This window comes from Phalangium opilio, unplaced genomic scaffold (genome assembly GCF_054372755.1).
Source record: "Phalangium opilio isolate 3A_F unplaced genomic scaffold, DU_Popi_V2 ptg000041l_1, whole genome shotgun sequence".
In the NCBI taxonomy this organism is placed as follows: Eukaryota; Metazoa; Arthropoda; class Arachnida; order Opiliones; family Phalangiidae; genus Phalangium; species Phalangium opilio.
Window position 1 is genome coordinate 1,587,744 of NW_028324165.1, and position 20,227 is coordinate 1,607,970.

At 36.1% G+C, this 20,227-nt stretch overlaps 2 protein-coding genes across 2 annotated transcripts; one reads left to right on the plus strand and one right to left on the minus strand.

Moving 5' to 3' along the window:
- The first annotated feature begins 641 nt into the window (after positions 1–641).
- On the plus strand, positions 642–6,906 carry LOC149679240 (uncharacterized). Its single transcript, XM_089834905.1, has 5 exons — positions 642–850; positions 1,336–1,480; positions 2,534–2,766; positions 3,370–3,671; positions 4,468–6,906. The coding sequence occupies exons 3-5, from the start codon at positions 2,632–2,634 to the stop codon at positions 4,688–4,690; spliced, it is 660 nt and encodes a 219-aa protein (XP_089691031.1). The 5' UTR covers positions 642–850; positions 1,336–1,480; positions 2,534–2,631; the 3' UTR covers positions 4,691–6,906.
- Positions 6,907–8,183: 1,277 nt separating this feature from the next.
- Positions 8,184–17,731, minus strand: LOC149679241 (uncharacterized). Its single transcript, XM_089834904.1, has 7 exons — positions 17,688–17,731; positions 17,372–17,628; positions 15,789–15,953; positions 12,105–12,231; positions 11,807–12,039; positions 11,312–11,574; positions 8,184–11,051 (listed from the first exon to the last, which is right to left on the minus strand). The coding sequence occupies exons 2-7, from the start codon at positions 17,384–17,386 to the stop codon at positions 10,769–10,771; spliced, it is 1,086 nt and encodes a 361-aa protein (XP_089691030.1). The 5' UTR covers positions 17,387–17,628; positions 17,688–17,731; the 3' UTR covers positions 8,184–10,768.
- Positions 17,732–20,227: the final 2,496 nt, after the last annotated feature.

Here is a 20,227-nt window from a genome sequence, read left to right on the forward strand (position 1 = left end):
ATGCACGGGCCTTGATAGATATAGGAGGCAATGAAGGAAATATATCGCATGCACGGGCCTTGGTAGATATAGGAGGCAATGATAATCTCTCTCTTTGCACGAGAGGTTTATCTTTAACATTTAAATAAATATAATTTTTTTTAACTATTTTAATCATCAATAATTAACATTAATAATAGTTAAATCGTTTAAAATAAAGTTATACCAATTATCTTCTCAAACTTTGCTAATATTGACGTTTAAATTGAAGCGTACCCCTCTAACCCGATTCTTTTAAAATTTTGGTATATATATGGAAATCGTTTCCCTTATAGTAGTAAGGAAAAGCGCAATTGCGAAAACCTTTGGTGGCCGATCCTACCCTAGGGATGCTAGACGTTTATCGTAATCCTAACTGATCGCCGCGAATATCCTAAAACCCAACGATGATAATGGAGTAGAAGCAAATGATACAGATTGGTCTCTATGTGGAATAGACGGACGACCAGTGGATGGTGGTGTTAGAAGCCAGTGTAAGTGCAGACTGGTGTCAATGTGGGATTGACAAAGATCAGAAGATGGTGGTGTCGGAAGCCAGAAAAGTACCAGACTGGTGTTCATGTGGGATGGACGAAGACCAAATATGGTGGTGTGAGAACTCAAGTATAAAGTAGCCAACGGAGAAAATACAATTTTCCAAATTTATGTGAACTGTCAATGCGGTCCGGAAATTGGGAATACGTTTGCTCCGATACGCAAACTGCGAACGCGGTCACGTGGGTGTAACAACGGACAGACAGACACACAGACAGAGACACACACACAGACACGGCCGTTACAAAACCTCTCCAGGACTACGTCACACGGAGAGGTAAAAAGGCGTCCTACTCTGTGTTTAAAAATAGTAAATTTCCTGATTGTTCTGCTACATACAAAGCTATGACTCGTAGAATCAGTTTATAAGATATGTTCCATAAGTATGACACTACCTATACTTCGTAATACTAGAGATTTGCTGATAGCTATTTCGAAAACGACGCGAGAATTTACTACACTCAGTTTTGCCTAAATCTTCACATTTGGTCTTTATTTAGCCTATGACAGCGCCCAACCAGGTGTCGCTTTACGAGAATCTGACGATTCATCTACATCACTTCATGGCAAGCTCTTAGTAACCAGTGACAAACTTAGGGAACATATCTTATGAACTTATGCACGTTGGAACTATGTTTTGCCACGCTGCATTTACAGAGTGTGACTTTCAAACTACAAAAATTGAAATAGAGAAATGTGCTATTACTGAATTGTAGAACTGAACTATAGGCCGCTCAAAGCTTGTATTGATATTAATTTCAGGTTTTGATACTGATTGGATTAAGCGCCGTTTTCATTTCGGTCATTTTGACGATTGCGTCCAGACACATATTGAGAGGCGTTTTTGATTATGTTCAAAATGCGCTCCATAAGCTATGGAGCCTACTTATTCTGTTCTTAAACGAAGGTAATACCATTAATTGGCGTTATTCCTATTCAGCGCCACTGGCGGATGGACTGGAAACTACTCCCATAGAGACTGTGTAACTTACGAAGGTTCGCAGAATCACCGTCAGATGGCGCGGAGCTCGAGCCACCTGGCTTTGATTCTGCTAACCTTTGCAAGTTACCCAGTGTCTATGGGAGTATTTGCTAAACCCTGTTCCGGTGGTGCTGAATTGGAATAAGGCCAATTGCCAAAATAAAGCAACTGGCGTACAAAATATCATCCCTTCGATTCGAAACATAAATTTTCTTTTCTGATTAACATGAAATTATTGTGCTTTTCATGAACTAAACATATGTAGCATTTGCATATAAAAATAATGACGAAATATATCTTGGTTTCATGTTTAAATTCAATTGAATTCAAGTTTTATTATTTGATATTATACAATTTTCCACTGGATACGCGGTCATAGATGCAGAAGGAAAAATGTCTTCGATCTATGTTATTTGGCCACTTAAAATATCGGTCTTTTTTCGAAATATAAAAAGAAAAATATAAAAAATAAATAAATGATCTCTTGTTACAAAAAATATATATATAAATAAATGATCTCTTATTACAATAATTAGCATTTAATTAAGTCTTAAAAACGAGGACTAATGTGCCGCCATTGGTTAATCGAACCACTTCCCCCTACGGGATTGGTTGAATTCTAACAGGCTGAGAGAAGTGACGGTATGTTAAGGGTAAGAGGTTCGGTTTAGTGGACGCCACTAAACTAATGGCGGCGCAGTAGTCCTCGTTTTAAAGACTAATTAAATGCTAATTATTGTAATAAGAGATCATTTATTTATATTTATAAATATATATATTACTTTTGGTACAATGTTATGTTACCTGAGCTTTACTTTAAATATTTTAGCGAAGAAACCAACTTTATAATGTTATTTACTGAATATCAGTAAAGTGGCTTTTATTTTGTCTGGTTGTAGAAAGCCACAGGATTATAATATTATAATAATACATTTAATTTTTATCTGCCTTAAATATTTGGTAATATTTGTTGTTTAGCATTCTTGTCGTTTGCTCGATTGAATGCCTTCAGTAAAAACGTTTTGGGATTGTGGCTCATCTCCGTGACAGTACTGTCACTGTATTTGGGATGTGAAATGAAGGGGGAGTTTTCCTCCACAAAATACGACAAGATTGAACATTACAGCGACATTTGCAACAGAACAGGATTTTTCAATTATACACTCTTTGTGCGGAGATTTTCTTACGAATACAAAGAACTCGGAGAGTGGGTGCGTTATTTTAATTAATTTTAAATTTTCATAAAATGTCAACATGAAGAAAATCCCTAGTTGTTACGCACTTTAATTTGTTAAATTTAAATTGGACCAAAATTTCAATTCGTTAAACGGAGAATGAAATGATATTTTAGCCTATAGCAGGGCATCAACTCTTTTATAGAATTTTTTAATACGGAAAATGGGATTCCATTCACAAAATTGTAGGATTTTATAGGACCGGATTTATCAAATGGCAGGATTATACAGGGTGTTTATGAAAAGTCCATCAATAATGAAGGAGCGTGATTATTGGGACAGTATCAAAGAACATGGGGTGTACAACATTTGGTTACGGAGATATGGCTACCCAAACACTGGCTCCTAAAACCAGGAAATATCCAACAATGTAGAGTACGACTTTAATCCGAGTAACCAGCTTCTTTTACAATAGCCTTCCATCTAAAAACTTTTATACCTTTACTCAGCAGATGGGTATAAAATGTGTATGCCTACGACCGTAATGTCAAGCCAAATTCCTCTACCCAGAATGCACTAGACACTCTGCAAATAACCGTCGGGCAATTCAAACTATTTTTTCTTTTTCGTGTAATCCAGCTGCAGTACTCTAAATATTGCCGGAATCCTAAAATGCAGATTTACGCCGTGTCAATGGACAACTTTCCGACGGTTATTCTCGGGAGGTTGAAAACTTCGAGCATGAAAATGGCTATTTACACTACAACCAGCAATTTCGTCTATATTATCGAGGAAATATTTGGAAAGCATGCCGATATAAAGCATGAAGTCAGAGGGAAGGTTCACATTGGCAGCTTATCACGCGTCGATCTCGTCTATTACCCGGTATCACGAAGTTTGAGGAAACGCAATAACCGAATCTACGAAGCGCTTCAGCAAAGGTAAGGTCATATTTCGTGCCACGTTTTTGTTCACTTAATTAAATACAAATTATTTTGGTATAATCAGGGAGAGATTTAATTTTAGAAGCAGGAATGGAGAACAGAGTAGTCTGGGCGCGCGTCAAGTCCCGAACCCCATTGCCCGCGACGGGGGTATGAAAGAAGAGGCGGGACATAGCGACAGCGGTTAAAAGGAATTATATTCGCCGTCCCCGTCAGTAACGTCATCAAAACGTAGTTTAAGTGAGCCAATAAGATAGTTTAAAATTTTTGTTACGTGTTGGAGGGAGGGGCTCTATACTGGACTATGAATCGGACCAGGAGCAGATGACAAAGGAGTTTCGGACGCTAGCTTCCATAATGTAGAGGGCAATGGGATCCGCGAACGTCACTAGCCGTTCTCCATTCCTGTTTCTAAAATTACATCTGTCCCTGGTTTTATAACCTGGCCATTGATGGAATCATAAGTTAATAAGATATGTTCCATAAGTTTGTCACTGGTTACTGAGAGTGACGTAGGTGAAACGTCAATGCATGCCGGACCAGAAAACCAACTATATACTAGGACTCGGGCCGGGCTTCGGACTTTTTCAAAATGCTAAATCCTGGGCGAGGCTTCGATCGGGCCTGAAAAACTCGGTCCGTGCACGTCTCTGTCTCAAACTAGCTCTCAGTAAGTCTTTAAAATTACGAAGTATAGGAAGTGTCAAACTTATGCAACATATCTTATAAACTTATGATAATAATCAAGCAGAATGTACACCTTACCTTTATGGCTAATGCGTTTGCTTTTCAGTTTGTCGTTCGTGTTCGAAATGGAAGGAACGCGTCGCCAGATGAATTTCGAGAGATATTACTTCGATTACCTCAAATTTCAGAAGCCATTGGTTGCATTCAATGACATAACCATTGCTAAATTTCACTTTCCCTTTTGGATTTGGTTCCTCGGTCTTGTCGTTTCGTCCGTCGCTTTTATTTCGGAAGTTATCTTTTTTCTATTAACTTCCATCTATTTGTGAATAAAGGACATGTTCATCCAAGGATAAATTTCCCAAAGCCCATTTCTCTCAATATATATATTTTCCTTTAAAGTTATCTGATCAGGGTGTTTCTGATAAGTCTTTCTTAAATTAATGGGCTTGTTCTTGGGGTCAAACTAAGTGGAAAGTGTCAAAGAACATGTGGTCGGTCTGCAACAATTTGCAACAAAGAAAAGGCCCCGAAATATTGGCCCCTAAAACAAGGAAATGGTCATAAATGTAGAGGAAAAGGTATTCAGCCTCATCAACTTGTTTAAAATTATTAGAAAGTTTCAATCGAATTCAATCGAACAACGCTATTGGACCTTTCCCAGGCAGAAGTTAATTTAATGGGTACAAGCAGTATGCCAATGCTGGTAAAGTAAAGCTAATTGAAATGTTATGGTACCTTTCGTCATCCAGTTCAATGGGTTCCATTGATATTATCTTTATTCTTAACATATGTTAACATGAACTTACAGATACTGTTAAAATGACCACCTTCGGCATTAATACAAACACGGGCACTTCTTTCGAAAGATTCTTGGATATGTTGGAAGAATCCTGGCATGTTCGTGACTGTTTCATAACCTTGAAAGTCTTGCACATCACTGACTTCGGTGCTAATTATTGCAGACGCCATATTTTTTGAAACTTTCCCTTTCAGTTTGACCCCAAGAACACCCCCTTTTACATATGACAGATTTATCAGAATTATCGTGTATATCATCTTCTAAATTTTTCCTTCAGATCGTACGTGACTGAATATTTATAGGAATTTTTCTTCAGAGTTACCTATAATTTGTATAAATGACGTGTCGTTGGAAAGCTTTCGTGCTATAGGTTGTTCACGTGTTTTAAAGTTTTCAAAACCCAAAAGGTTATCGCTTGTAAAGTTTTAAAAATTAATCAACTATGTTTTGTATTAATATTAAAAAAGAACGGTTACGAAAATTGTGGTGAAAAAATTACAACAGAAGAATGTTTGGCGTTTGTTCAAAACTCTTTTAACACATTTTATAGATTGTAATGATAGATTTACGAAGGCAGTATATTTCTGTTCCTAACACTGTGGTGTATGGTTTTTTTTCTATTTTTGCAAAGATGCTATCATTGTAAGTTTTCACCAAGATGTCCGTAACGTAGTAAAAAATATCGCGTTTTATCATTGTCATCCACACAAGCTAATTTACATTTTAGAATATTCTGCTGATTTTAGGAAGAGAATAGGAATTGAAAACATGAACATTGACCCCCATCAATGGATTTAAGTTAAATCCCTATTTTTAAGGCTTGAAAGTAAGAGAAGGATGGAGTAGAAATCTTTATAACTGTAACGTATGTTGAAAATAAGTGTATGAATTTTGAATTGATGTGCATTTTTTGAATGTTTTTAAAGAATTAGGCCTAATTCCCGAGCGAGCAAAAATATTCATGTTTTTTGTGTTTGTATTCATTTGGGTTTTATATTTTTGTAAACTTTGGACTATTATCGTTCCTTGTAAAACAGCATAGAAAGCTTTAGTCGGATATTTGTGTATGAAAAATAAGTATAACTGCTTTAAACTGAATCTTTGACCGAAGGGATCGGTTCGCTTGAAAAACAAAGTAATAAAACTTGTTAGCTTGGATAGGACAGATTAAAGATTCAGGGTGTTATGTGACATGCACGTGCATTAGTAAAAAGTTAAAGTTGAGATAAATAAAAGAGAAAATGAGGGGATAGAATAATAAGGGTAAAGGCCGATGCTCTGGCCAAAATTGAAAATTGGTAAAAACATAAACTGAACTTTGAATATGGGGGTCGAAAATAGAAATGGAACTTTGAAACCTAGCTAGGAGTCCTCACTTGGACGTAAAAGAATAATCACTTGGGAATGGGCTTGCGAAGAAGCTAGACGCCCTTAGTCGGACATAAGAAATAAAAGAAATGAAGCTCAGGCAAGGAGCTTCGAACATAATAATTAAAAAATGGAACTTAGAAAATTGAAAGGTATCACGAAAATAATGGAATAATGGAAAAGGTTTAGATACCTAGGAAATAATGGAATAATGGAAAAGGTTTAGATACCACGGAATTAAAAGAAATGGAAAAGGTTTAGATACCACGGAAAAAATAATGCAAAAGAAAAGTTAAAGTAAAGGAACAGTTTGAAATAAAAGAATTTGAGTTGATTGAAATTGAATAAAGCGTTGAATTCGTCTAAAGCAAAAAACTGAGTGACTTTGTTATTGATTGGAGTGATTCTTATAAGTTACGCGACGAACGGGGACTTATGGTTTCGATTTTTCAGTCGGTCGGAACACTTATACAAATTTGAGCTCTCCCAAAATTAAAAGTAACGGATTAAGAGAATAAAGCTATGAAAGCGAAACAACGTAGCATCTGTACCCCATTAGCGGAAAAGACGTCGTCGCAGTAAACATCCTCGGCGCTTTGGCACCGAATCGTTAGGTTGCGTTCAATGAGGGTTCAGGTTGCTGTCTTCTACTCTTATGGTGTTTTAACAAAGAGTTAGCTAGTCAGAATAGACGCTGTAAAATATTATTGTACAGCGTCGCAACTTAAAGTGTTAGTGCCACGTTTTTTGAAAAGTGGCTAATTTTCGTTTTAAAACATCAATTTAGTTATAATAACAGTAGATCCAAAGTAAAAAGTCTTATAGAAATTTATTCATTTTGTAATATGAAAAAGAAAATTGACATTTCACATACCTCATTAAGACGGAATAAACTATAAATGTACCCCTGGTGACGTCGTAAGAGGTTGACCAGCGCGAGACAGATTTCGAGACAGATTTCATTACGAGAGCTAAGCCTAGTTTTTAAACATCGCGCGCGCGTCAAATTCGATCACCACCTATCAATACAAGTTGGGAAAACCAAAATATTACCTCTCCGTGTCAAGAAGATTCTATAAACTTAAGTATCCAATGAAAACGTTATTATGTTTCTGAGTTGGGGTTTCCCATTTTTGTTGTTGTTTTGAAAAATATATCGCAATGCACGGGCCTTGATAGATATAGGAGGCAATGAATGAAATATATCACAATGCACGGGCCTTGATAGATATAGGAGGCAATGAATGAAATATATCACAATGCACGGGCCTTGATAGATATAGGAGGCAATGAAGGAAATATATCGCATGCATGGGCCTTGGTAGATAAAGGAGGCAATGATAATCTCTCTCTTTGCACGAGAGGTTTATCTTTAATATTTAAATAAATATAATTATTTTTAATTATTTTAATCTTCAATAATTAACATTAATAATAGTTAAATCGTTTAAAATAAAGTTATACCTATTATCTTCTCAAACTTTGCTAATATTGACGTTTAAAGTGAAGGGTACCCCTCTTGCCCGCTTTTTTCAAATTTGGGGTATATATACGATTCGTTTCCATTATAATAGTAAGGAAAAAGCGCTATTGCGAAAACCTTTGGTGGCGATCCCACCTTAGGGAGGCTAGACGTTTCTCGTAACCCTAGCTGATCGCCGCGTATATCCTAAAACCAAACGATGATAATGGAGTAGAAGCCAATGATACAGATTGGTGTCTATGTGGAATAGACGGAAGACCAGTGGATGGTGGTGTTAGAAGTCAGTGTAAGTGCAGACTGGTGTCAATGTGGGATTGACAAAGAACAGAAAATGGTGGTGATTAGAAGCCAGTAAGAACAGACTGGTGTCCGTGTGGGATGGACAAAGACCAGAAGATGGTGGTGTGAGAACTCAAGTAGAGGAGCCATTTCCGTGACTGTGAAAGCAGTTCGGAAATGGCGAACACGTTTGCTCCGATACGCAAACTGCGAACGCGGTCACGTGGGTGTAACAACGGACAGACAGACACACAGACAGACAGACAGACACACACACAGACACGGCCGTTACAGAACCTCTCCTGGACTACGTCACACGGAGAGGTAAAAAGCGCTATTGCGAAAACCTTTGGTGGCGATCCCACCTTAGGGAGGCTAGACGTTTCTCGTAACCCTAGCTGATCGCCGCGTATATCCTAAAACCAAACGATGATAATGGAGTAGAAGCCAATGATACAGATTGGTGTCTATGTGGAATAGACGGAAGACCAGTGGATGGTGGTGTTAGAAGCCAGTGTAAGTGCAGACTGGTGTCAATGTGGGATTGACAAAGAACAGAAAATGGTGGTGATTAGAAGCCAGTAAGAACAGACTGGTGTCCGTGTGGGATGGACAAAGACCAGAAGATGGTGGTGTGAGAACTCAAGTAGAGGAGCCATTTCCGTGACTGTGAAAGCAGTTCGGAAATGGCGAACACGTTTGCTCCGATACGCAAACTGCGAACGCGGTCACGTGGGTGTAACAACGGACAGACAGACACACAGACAGACAGACAGACATACACACAGACACGGCCGTTACAGAACCTCTCCTGGACTACGTCACACGGAGAGGTAAAAAGAAATAGGACTTGCGGAGTCGCGGTTCACGCGCGCTCGAATCGTGACGTCACCAGGGGTATATGGAGTACCGCGAAATTTAACTGTCAAAATAGTTTGAAAAAATTCTGCTAGTAGGTTCCGAAAGCCGGGGTTTTAATAATATTTGAAAAATTATAATGCATTATATAAATAGATATTCTGAATCAGAAAGATTTGATCTTTCAGATGGGAATAAAACATTTTAGTTTTAAAAATAGCGATTTTTGGTGACTCTAACAGTTTAACCCATTGAAAACTGTCATTAACTTTAATTTTATGATGAGATTGTAACTCTACATAGTTTAAGATATATATTGTTTCAACTTCAATAAAATTGTTTAATATTTATTATTTTTTATGAAATATTTTAAGAATTTTTTTAAGCAGTGACTTTGGAATATAAAAGGGTGAAATGAAAACACTAGGAGGAAGCCAACCACCTAAACAAGTCCGGTGTTCGCGACACACCTGGTGTACCACGATTAGCGAGCTAGCTCAACTTAACAACGAACTAGTCAATTAATTCAAGCTTACTCGTTTTGAAAGGTTGCCTAGCGAATGCGATTGATAAATAGCGCCAAAGCTTGCGTTACGGCCATTGCGAGATTTGGCGACGCATTTGACGGAGGAAACCGAATACCCTAGGCAACACTTAAAACGCGCTGATGTGTAGTAAGCTTTAGTTAAAAGCAATATAATGTTTTCGGTCGGAATTCGTTTTTCGTGTTAATCTCGGTTAGCGACAGGATACCATACTAATCTTTAGAGGGACCAAACGTAGTTTAAAAGCAACGTTTCTTTAAACGCTTGGTAGTTTGGGTACCGGAGCAACTTACCCTTTAACCGTAAAATTATGAATGATTTTTTTTAACAAAACCTTTCCGTTAGGCCTAATATTATACAATTTTTCAAAGTTGACTATTGCCAAGCCTCTCATTTTAGACAAACAAAAACAGTTTTTTAATAAAAATAATATTGTGTGAGTAATTTAGAAGAGTCACCTCATGCAAATTATTTACAACGCCTACATTTTGCTTAGCAAAGAAAAACTCGTAACTCGCCCTTTAATCGCGGAAAAAATAATGTTAGGTGAGCATCTAATTGGTTCCAACATAGACTTAATAACACCACATGTGTAGTGGGGTGGCGTAGTAGCAAGAGGATCTCGGGTTCAATCCTGGACTGTGGTACCGGGTGAAAATGTGGGTACAAATCCTTCTGCCTAGGGTTTGCAAGTTAAAGGCTTGTTAAAGGAATTTTCCTCCGCGGTCTAACCCGGTTTCTCCTTTCCATCAAAACTTTCAGAGGTTAACGGTAATAGTTAGTATAGGGTGCTGTCGGCTAGCTGTGGCATAGGGGCTAGCCAGCACCCCTCTATGCATTGTAAAGGGACCCACCTGTAAACAAGCCACAGGCTTAGTGTGGAAATCCCTTCATAGGCAAAGCTTAGGTTAATTAATTAATTAATTATTAAAAATATATATAGACAAACTATATTTTGAGATTTTGTACAATACGACGTAGTGTTTTGCAATAATGGTGTTTACAGAGTTATTATGCCTTTAACATCTAATAGGAAATCTATACATATTTCGTCGACATAATTTCGTTTCAGTTATGTATCCCAGAAGATCCACTGATTGTAACTCCGTTGACGGTTATGCTTATAAATACGTCCAAGCTTCTTATAACGCTCCTCCAATATATGAATGACGTTTTCCATCAAGATCATAATTATACCAAGTAGCCAACCAATTAATACACTACTGAACAGAAACTGAAAATCGTCGAATTCCAAGTATCCAATCAGGATTTGACCTTCGTTGGTTTTACCTCGAAAGTTCATGTCGTCATGTTCCCATTTAGCCACGTGACCGGAAGAGATAATTAATCCTAACCTATAATGATGTTTAAATGAAATTAACAAATTTCAAAGGACAATGTGCGAAATGGCGCATATCTAAAACATATCAAGAAGTATGAAAAGAAAACCTCTCAAAACGAGGCCACCATAAGTTTCGCTATGTTATCCAAATATATTACCCCATCCAGAGGCAGAAAGCATATTCCATTCGTTGTTAATTATCACGGATTATTTTAATAACAAAGGATGGTTATGTTAGGGCACTCATAAGAGGTTATCCTACTTCAATAGTACCATTTATTCAAAACACATTTTCCTTGAAAACCTTTGCGAACTGCAACCGACGCTACTTTAACCAAGACATTTTCCGTTCCAAAATGTAACCCTTCTGAAGATATATTGTTGTTATAGAGATACTTTTTAACTCCAGTTCTGAGGTACAGGAGGGCTAACTTCTCCGTTTTACATCGTTCGACAAACACTTCAATTGTCTCAGGAGGTGTAAAACCGGGGTACATAGAATCACCAAATTTCTTTATGATCCCACTTCTTGCCGACTAAAGACAAAAATGTTTCGATAAATAATTTTTATGCACTTTTGGCAAATGGCTACAAGTGCAGGTTCCAGAAGCTCGTTGTCTACTCAAAAGTGCTTTTATTTTAAAATTACTCAAGCAAATTGAATAAGAACCCGAAACTAAAACTGCAAATTTAAGTATGCATGCTCAAGATGTTTGTGCAGTATTCTTAGTTATCCATGAATCTGGATTTTCTTTTTCAAAATCTTGCCTTCAAAAAATCTAAGGGAAGCGATTTTTGCGGTGCAGTCACCACATAATTTTCGTTTTGAACTGCGTTTAACATATCTTGAACGGTGTCTATTGGCTTTGAGACAGGAGCTATGCTGGCCGTTGAGGTAATCGAGCATTCGTAAATTTTGGCAATCACGCCACAAACGATAATAATAAGAATTAACATCAATGTCGTCAGATTTGACTTGCCAATCATATTCAGAGAAATATCTAAAGTAAAATTGTTGTAAACTTTGGCATATTATGAAGATCATACGAAATCTTTTTTAATTTACCTTGACGGAGAATTATTGCCAGAAAAATCTTCAGTCGAGAAGCCTTTGGGTCTTGCAATTTAAATCGACTCAATAATTTACCAAGAAGATATGAAAATACAAGGAACCCAACCAAAAGTATCCAAGCCTGCCAAGAAAATATTTTTAGTACGACAATGGTAATTTATAGTTCCAAATTACAGCACCGCTAAGCTTTGACTATTAACAGCAAAATTACATAGAAAATACACAGCGCCATACAGACATTTTAGCCTGCCTTTGCTGGCACCTTATATGTAATCATTGAATTAATATGAAAGGGTGGGTCGAAGACTTTTTTATTAAGCTTTGACCCCCTCAAAATGAAAGGCTCACGGGTAGTTGAGCGGTTTTCAAAAGAGCGTTTTGGAATAAAGCTGTTCCCAAAACAGCGGTTTGCAAAACCGCGTGCAAGCAAAACCGCGGTTGCTGTTTCCGCGTTTCTCAATACAGTGCTATTTCCCAAAACAGCGGTTGCTGTTTCCGCGTTTCTCAATATAGCGCTATTTTCCCAACCAGCGGTTTAGCACTACAGCGTTTCATAACCGTTTGTGATCTTCAGGTTATGGACTGGTTCGCGGAATATATTTTGGAAAAGGTGGCAGCAAATTAATAAGAGAATATTTTCAAAAAGGAGGCAGCTAATTAATAGGAGAATATTTTGGAAAAGGTGGCAGTTAATTAATAGGAGAATGTTTTTGAAAAGATGGCCGCTAATTAATAGGAGAATATTTTGGAAAAGGTGGCAGCTAATTATTAGGAGGATATTTTGGAAAAGGTGGCAGCTAATTAATAGGAAAATATTTTGGAAAAGGTGGTAGGTAATTAATAGGAGAATATTTTGGAAAAGGTGGCAGCTAATTAATAGGAGAATATTTTGGAAAAGGTAGCAGCTAATTAATGGGAGAATATTTTGGAAAAGGTGGCAGCTAATTAGTAGGAGAATATTTTGGAAAAGGTGGCAGCTAATAGGAGAATATTTTGGAAAAGGTGGCAGCTAATAGGAGAATATTTTGGAAAAGGTGGCAGCTAATCAATATCAGAATATTTTGGAAAAGGTGGCAGCTAATTAATAGGAGGATATTTTGGATAATGTGGAACCTAATTTATAGGAGATCAAATAACCCATCCCAACCAAACATTAAAACGCATTAACACACTTGACCACGAAACTGTTTGTTGGACAACCATTAAAATCCGAACTTAAAGCTGAAATTAATACTAATTAGAGCTCGGCATTATCCATCCGTTATCCGTAAATTAGTGAATAATTGATTATTTATAGATAAATGTTGTGGACATAATTCGATTTAATATACAACTTCTGTTGATAATTCTGGATTATGGATAATGATAAAATAACGTGGATAATGGATAGATAATGCCGAACTAATACTTATACCTTCAACAATACGAAACAACGCTCAAGATATAAACGCTGTAATCAAAATGCGCTAAAACGAGAAATGGCTGTAATGGCAAACGCGTTTATGAAAAAGCCGTTTTGGACAATGCTGTTTTGATAACACGCCCAATCGATAACATACCAAAATGGTTGAGCTGCCTGTTAGACAGCGTGGGTTTTTTCTGAGTATTTTTGCAAATATTCTAGAGGGCCGGTAGGCCCTTCTAGATAAGATCCCACACCCTCCCGTAATGTTAAATGAAAATTCACAGATTTTCGCCGATTTTCCCATAGGAATAACATGGGGTTTTTGGTGCTCCTGCACATCGAATCATTTAAAAACTAAAGCGAAGTTACGTTTCGGAATACTTTCAAATTAACAAGTAACTATTCAAGGTGTGCCTTTTTCAAGTTTCATGAAAATTAATTAAGTCTAAGTATATTAATTTAATTAAAAATGTAAGTACCTCAAAAGATTATTCTACAGCAGACGACGCTAATTGTTCATTACTCTACAGTAGACGACGCTAATTTGCCATTTCACCGCCTTGAAACTTTAACTTGATATTTTTCAATAAATATAACACGATATTTATTAAAAATTTCTCTGGCGGGTCTAATTTTCGTTTAATTATGTGTCTCGGTTGAAATTCTATACTTAAGATACCTTTTTAATTTATATTTTAGATGTTAGTTTCGACCAAGGCTTAAGTTGCCTTACTTAGGCCATGGATATATAATGGAAGCTTACGCTTCATGGATATTTCACTGTAGCCTTCAGTAAGGCATTTTGATTTTAAACACATTACTTACAGTTACTTCCCTGTAATGTTGTAGTTCACAATAAACAATAGTTCAATTCAATTCAAATTCAATTTATGTCATAAAAATTCGCGCGGGTGGGGACTGGGGGGGGCTGATGACGTAGAAATTGAGGCAAAAAGAAAAAATCTTTCGGCGCGCGTGCGCGCGAGCTTTTTTAATAATTATTTCGCGCGCGCTATTAAAAATTAGAACTCGATCACGTGAAAAACTTCAACCCCCCTCTGAATTTGCCTCAAATTCTACGTCACAAACGCGCGTGCCAGGCTGGTACTATTTCAGACGAGGAATAAATGTTGTGCGCGTTTTAAGGTGAGTGAAATATCAAGGAAGCGTAAGCTTCTATTATAAATCCATGCTTAGGCAGACTATTGAGTAAGTCTATGCAATGGGTGATTGTAAAAGCTTGAAGGATAGATGGATCAGTGTTGGAAATAAGGATTTTTTTAAAACTGGACCTGTGGCCTAGGTATTTTAATTAAAATAACTGGCCGCTGTAAACGTACAAGGGCAGTGAACGCAATGCCATGGATAATTGCAATCGTAAAGTGGACTGTAAAAGATACGGAATTAAAATAACTGGCCGCTGTAAACGTACAAGGGCAGTGAACGCAATGCCATGGATAATTGTAATCGTAAAGTGGACTGTAAAAGATACGGCTTTGATAGTTTAAAAATCGTGGCAGGATGTTGGTTTTGAAGTTGACTATAAAGCTCGGGTTCTAAAACGAATTGTGAGCCGTATCTTATAAGAATTAGTAGAAGTGTAGAACCATTTTTAACCTCGTCCTAGAAGAGAAAAATTTCGCATTTCAGGCAAAAAATTGTTTTATAATAGAATAATACAAATGCAGACTGAAGGAACAGATATTATATAAAAAAGGACTTGGTTTGTCCAAGCCTAAAAAACAAAACGATAAGAGTTTTTTCCAGTTGACTGAAGCACGGATATTTTATTTTTCTATATAATTTTAAAGACAATCCGTATTTTACTACTCTTTAGAATTTAATTCAATCTCCTGATTTTACTGGTAATGGATTTTTTTCTATAAATTAATTGAAATAAAAAATCACTTATCTCAGATTTTTCAACAACAATTCCATATTCGTAAAATTTTATCATGAAAAATCTGAGATAAGTGATTTTTTATTTCAATTAATTTATAGGAAATAAATCCATTACCAGTAAAATCAGGAGATTGAATTAAATTCTAAAGAGTAGTAAAATACGGATTGTCTTTAAAATTATATAGAAAAATAAAATATCCGTGCTTCAGTCAACTGGAAAAAACTCTTATCGTTTTGTTTTTTAGGCTTGGACAAACCAAGTCCTTTTTTATATAATTTACTACGACGGATCTCTGACGTCATCAATGCTTTATCAAAGGCAACCAATCATGAAACAGTAGGAAATGTAATTTTCGACTATTTCTACTTACATTGACTTTCAATGGGTCGAGAATAAAAAATGCATTAGCCTTTTTATTAAAGTCCGGCGCTTTGTTAATGAAAGTCATATCATCCTGAGTGTAAGGATTAGAAAAGTCCACAAATCGATAACGAGATGGAGAAAGAAGCACGGTTGAAATACCAAGATCACATTCCTAGAACCGATAAAATGTTTACAACAAGAGTTGTTAATCGCAAAGCGTTTCTGGAACAAAACTACATTTAATATTGATATTGAGAGTTTGAGACGTAAAGGCGCCAAACCCTTTAAAGGAATACGCTTTATATTCGTAGTGCTTATTGCTCAATTTGTCTTTCAATATTTATGTGCCTGGAGTCCGGCGCCCTATATAGCATCTCTTAACTCGTGTTCAAGCGCTACTCAACATCACTTCTTTCTATCCAATTCGTGTTCACATGCATTCGCTCTCCCTAAACATTCAATTGTTCTTGAACAAAACTATATGGCTCGTTTTCCCAAAACTGCTGTTAAATATGGCAGAATTGTGAAATTCAGTGTTTAGTGGGCTGCAGGTTTACTACCTAAGGTATGATGCTTCAGTTCAAAAATGCAGTTCTACTAGCAGCCTAAAATTGTCAATAACATTCATATATTTGAGAAAGTTCAACTCAATCTCTCTCAACCTAGCAAACTTGTTCATTTCAATACTCTGTCTGCCTGAATTTGTGCTTCGGACCATACCCGCTAGCTTTTCCTGGAAACAGAAGTTGTTTAAATGCGTATTTTGGAACCGCATTTATGGAATCCGCTCTAGTCTATTTATCCGGAGCCTCCGAGATATCTAGGCCCGTGCCTATCGCGAAGCGAGAAAATATTTTCAACTAATTTAGTTCGCCGTGTTTTCTCACTTGGGGGCGCGTTTAGAATCGTAAAATAAAAATAAGTTCAGCCTCGTGACCCCGTGCTACAACATTAGGGCAAGGCATAGACGTAGAGCGGTGAAGCCGAGGTCGCGGATAGTAAAAAAAAAATGTTTTAGAAATTTCCGAAGACCTTTATTAAACAATCATGCCAAAGAAGTAAAGGATAAAAAAGCTAAGGTTAAAAAAATAAAAGGTTACGAAGGAGTAAAAAAAATCCTCTTATGGTATAATAAAACTGTGCTGTGCCTCCAAGATATCTAGACACGGGCCTAGATATCTCGGAGGCTCCGAACTGTGAATTAGCAACTTCAAAAAGTTTTGTTTTACTAAAAAAACAACAATGTTAAAATCTCATAATTAATTTTGTTTTCCACACAATCTAGGTAAAAGATTCAAAAAAAAAAAATAAATAGCCCCTAAAATAATTACGTTAATTTAAGGGTGAAACCTTTCTCTTTCCTAAAATTTTTATAATGGGCCCCTAAAATATCAACGACAATTTATGAAAGACCCCTTCGCAACAGTAATAAAAGCTACATCTAGTACACATTTTGGGTGAAAATATTTCCTCTGTGAAATTGGATATTTCCCCACATTAAAATCAACACCCACGGGTCTAGATATCTCGGAGGCTCTGATTTATCACTTCAAGCATATGGTAAAAATAAAATTACGAAGCAATTCCTACATTTCGGGCGATCATTCCTACAAGTCCATTGCAGTTTCCTTGGTCGTCGCAATTGCCCCACCTTCCAAAATTAGGACTTGAAATTGTGTAACTGAAGGAAAGAATAGAGAAGAATTTAAAAATCCTCTACATTCGTAAAAAATTTGGGTTTGTTACTCAAATTTCATCTTCGTTGCTAACGCTTTCAATATTTCGAAATCGCTGCCTTGGTATTGCAGTTTATTATTCCCATCTCTTCCAAAACGAAATGAATAATGCTAGGAAAGAATGTATGAAAAAATTTACTCGAAACGGTAACAAGGATAAAACTACTCACGTCCACGGCAGCAATAGACAGCGACCAATTTGCATAAACATCCATTTAAAGAATATCTTTTGGCAAAAAGATAACACTTCGTTGAGAGAGTTTTAGTTCCAAATTTATCCTCAAAATGTCCGTCAATAATATACGATATGAAGATATTATGACTGAAAATGCAATCGCTCTGTTAGATCATGGTCATCTTGGATGAATCTGACAGATTGTTTAATGTCTATCAATTCAGACAAAAATGGTATTGTTATCGATAGAACCAAGATAAATAATATGATACATTTTAGTTCAATAGAGAGTTCAAGGTATTAATATCTGACTCGCTTATAATTGCGCAGAGATCTTAACCGAAATGCAGTCTACCAGTACAAAAATACAGCCAAAACTGTTTTTTTTGTCAAATTACGATTGGAAATACAATCGCTCTGTTATTTGTATCTGACAGATCCTTTTACTCGTACCGAAAAATGATGTTAATCAATTCAGACAAAAATGGAATTTTCTCGATCAAGAAATTATGGATAATATGTAAAATTTTTCGTTCAGTAAAGAGTCCAAGAATAGGTATAAGACACTTCGATGCAAGCTTTGGCGCATGCGCAGACTGAATAATGGGTCCAAAACAACGAAAATGAAGTTAGAAACTCATAAAAATACTCTGGTCAAGCTAAACATTAAGATATTAAAGGTAATATTGCAGTTATTCTATGAGAGCGGTAGCTTTCTTCGAAAAGACTTCATGTTGCCTATAATGTATAAGGGTGGTTTTTAGATTGGTTGTAACTTTTTTTTAATATTATGTTTACGATTTTGAAAACATGAACTACAATTTGGGTAGAGCTCGGCATTATCTATCCATTATCCACGTTATTTTATCTTTATCCATGCTCGAAAATTTTCCACATAACTTACATGTTGAATCGTATTATAATCCACAACATAGTTTATAAGTAATCGGTTATCCACCAATTTGTGGATAATGGATAGAAAATGCCGAGCTCTAAATTAGGGCCCTTAATGTGTGGTTAAAATTTCAAAGAAATCAATCCAATAGTTTATTTTATAAAAAAATAAAGTTGCTAAGGGTGTTTTTCATTTCCATAGAATTAATCACACCTTTTTACGAAAATCAGGAAATTTTTCTCATGGAAATAACATGGGAATGTAACCAACAAATTTGTTACTCATGTTTTAGAAAAACTATACGTTTGTTAGAAATATTGCGAAGCAGAAAATTACAAATGCCGTTTGACTGTGATGCAGTTATTAGTGTCGAAAAGATCTTTAGATTGATAGTGATCTTTTGGGAGCTATACATGACGATAATATTTTTAACTTTTCATACGGTTTTTTTTATTAGTTATCAAAGATTTTCTGTCCATTTTATTCTCTTTATACATATGGCCGAATACACAAAGCTTGTTGTAAGTTTTTGATAGAAAATAAGATGCATACGCGTGCTATTTTTAAAATTATGCATATGTTTCTTGATAAAATAAAAGTAATTTTAGTAAAAAAAATAAGGAAAGAAATTTTTTAAATATTGGATATTTTATGATCCTGTCTTCAAAAGTGAAAATTTTAATATCTGTAACTTCAGGCAATTAATTTTCTACACTTATCTTTTACACTTTCCCATCTTTGTCTACAAAGACAGTTTTTATTAATTGGTGAGGTATAGTACGCAAGAATGCCTTATGCTCGGTTTTCAATTTAGCTAAAATATCATCAGTTGACGTTTAAACATTGATTATGCCTGCAAAAGAAATTATAATGGCTTTAATCGAGCTATATAGTATAGCACATGATGTTGCTAATGTTGTTACGAATGAGATTGAAACTAAACTAGTAAGGAGACACTTATTATTTTAAGAATTTTACATCAAATATTATTATTATTAAAGGTCTATGGTCAACTTCTCTATGTGAAGTCTCGCTGTTATCCCTCAATGAGATCGGAGAGTTATCGCGTATTCGTAGTACTAGACCAAATAGACGTCAGATGATATCTCATTTTAAACTTTTCTTTCCCTCTTGTTCAATACCCTTTTCAGATGACATGTTAACACCAAAGCTTGCTTGAAAAAGGTAGTGAGAAGCATTGTTAGATGTCGTAAGTTTCTTCAGAAAACCTGAATTCCATTAAACTAAAATCGGTTTACAATCAGATTCCTTTTCAAAAGTAACAACCGCATTAAACAAGTTATGTCTTATTAAACCAATATTTTACGCCTCGTCTGAAGGGAGTATTATGGCCCAAATGGGTCCTAAGTTAAAGGGCTTGAAACTCTGAAACGGCTCAGTTTAGACCAAAACGGCTCATGAAATTTCGACTGCAAATTTCGGAAGGAATCTACTGTTATAAGGAACGCATAAATACCTGAATCACCCTGTACAGCTTAGTTATCAAAAGATATATGCATTGTTAATGAATTCTAAAGGCAGTGAGAAATTTAAAAGGATTCCATTACAGCTAAATCTCCTCTAATATTTTTCCATGGAGGAGATTCTTGAAGCCTATTTCCAGTGAGGACATATATAAG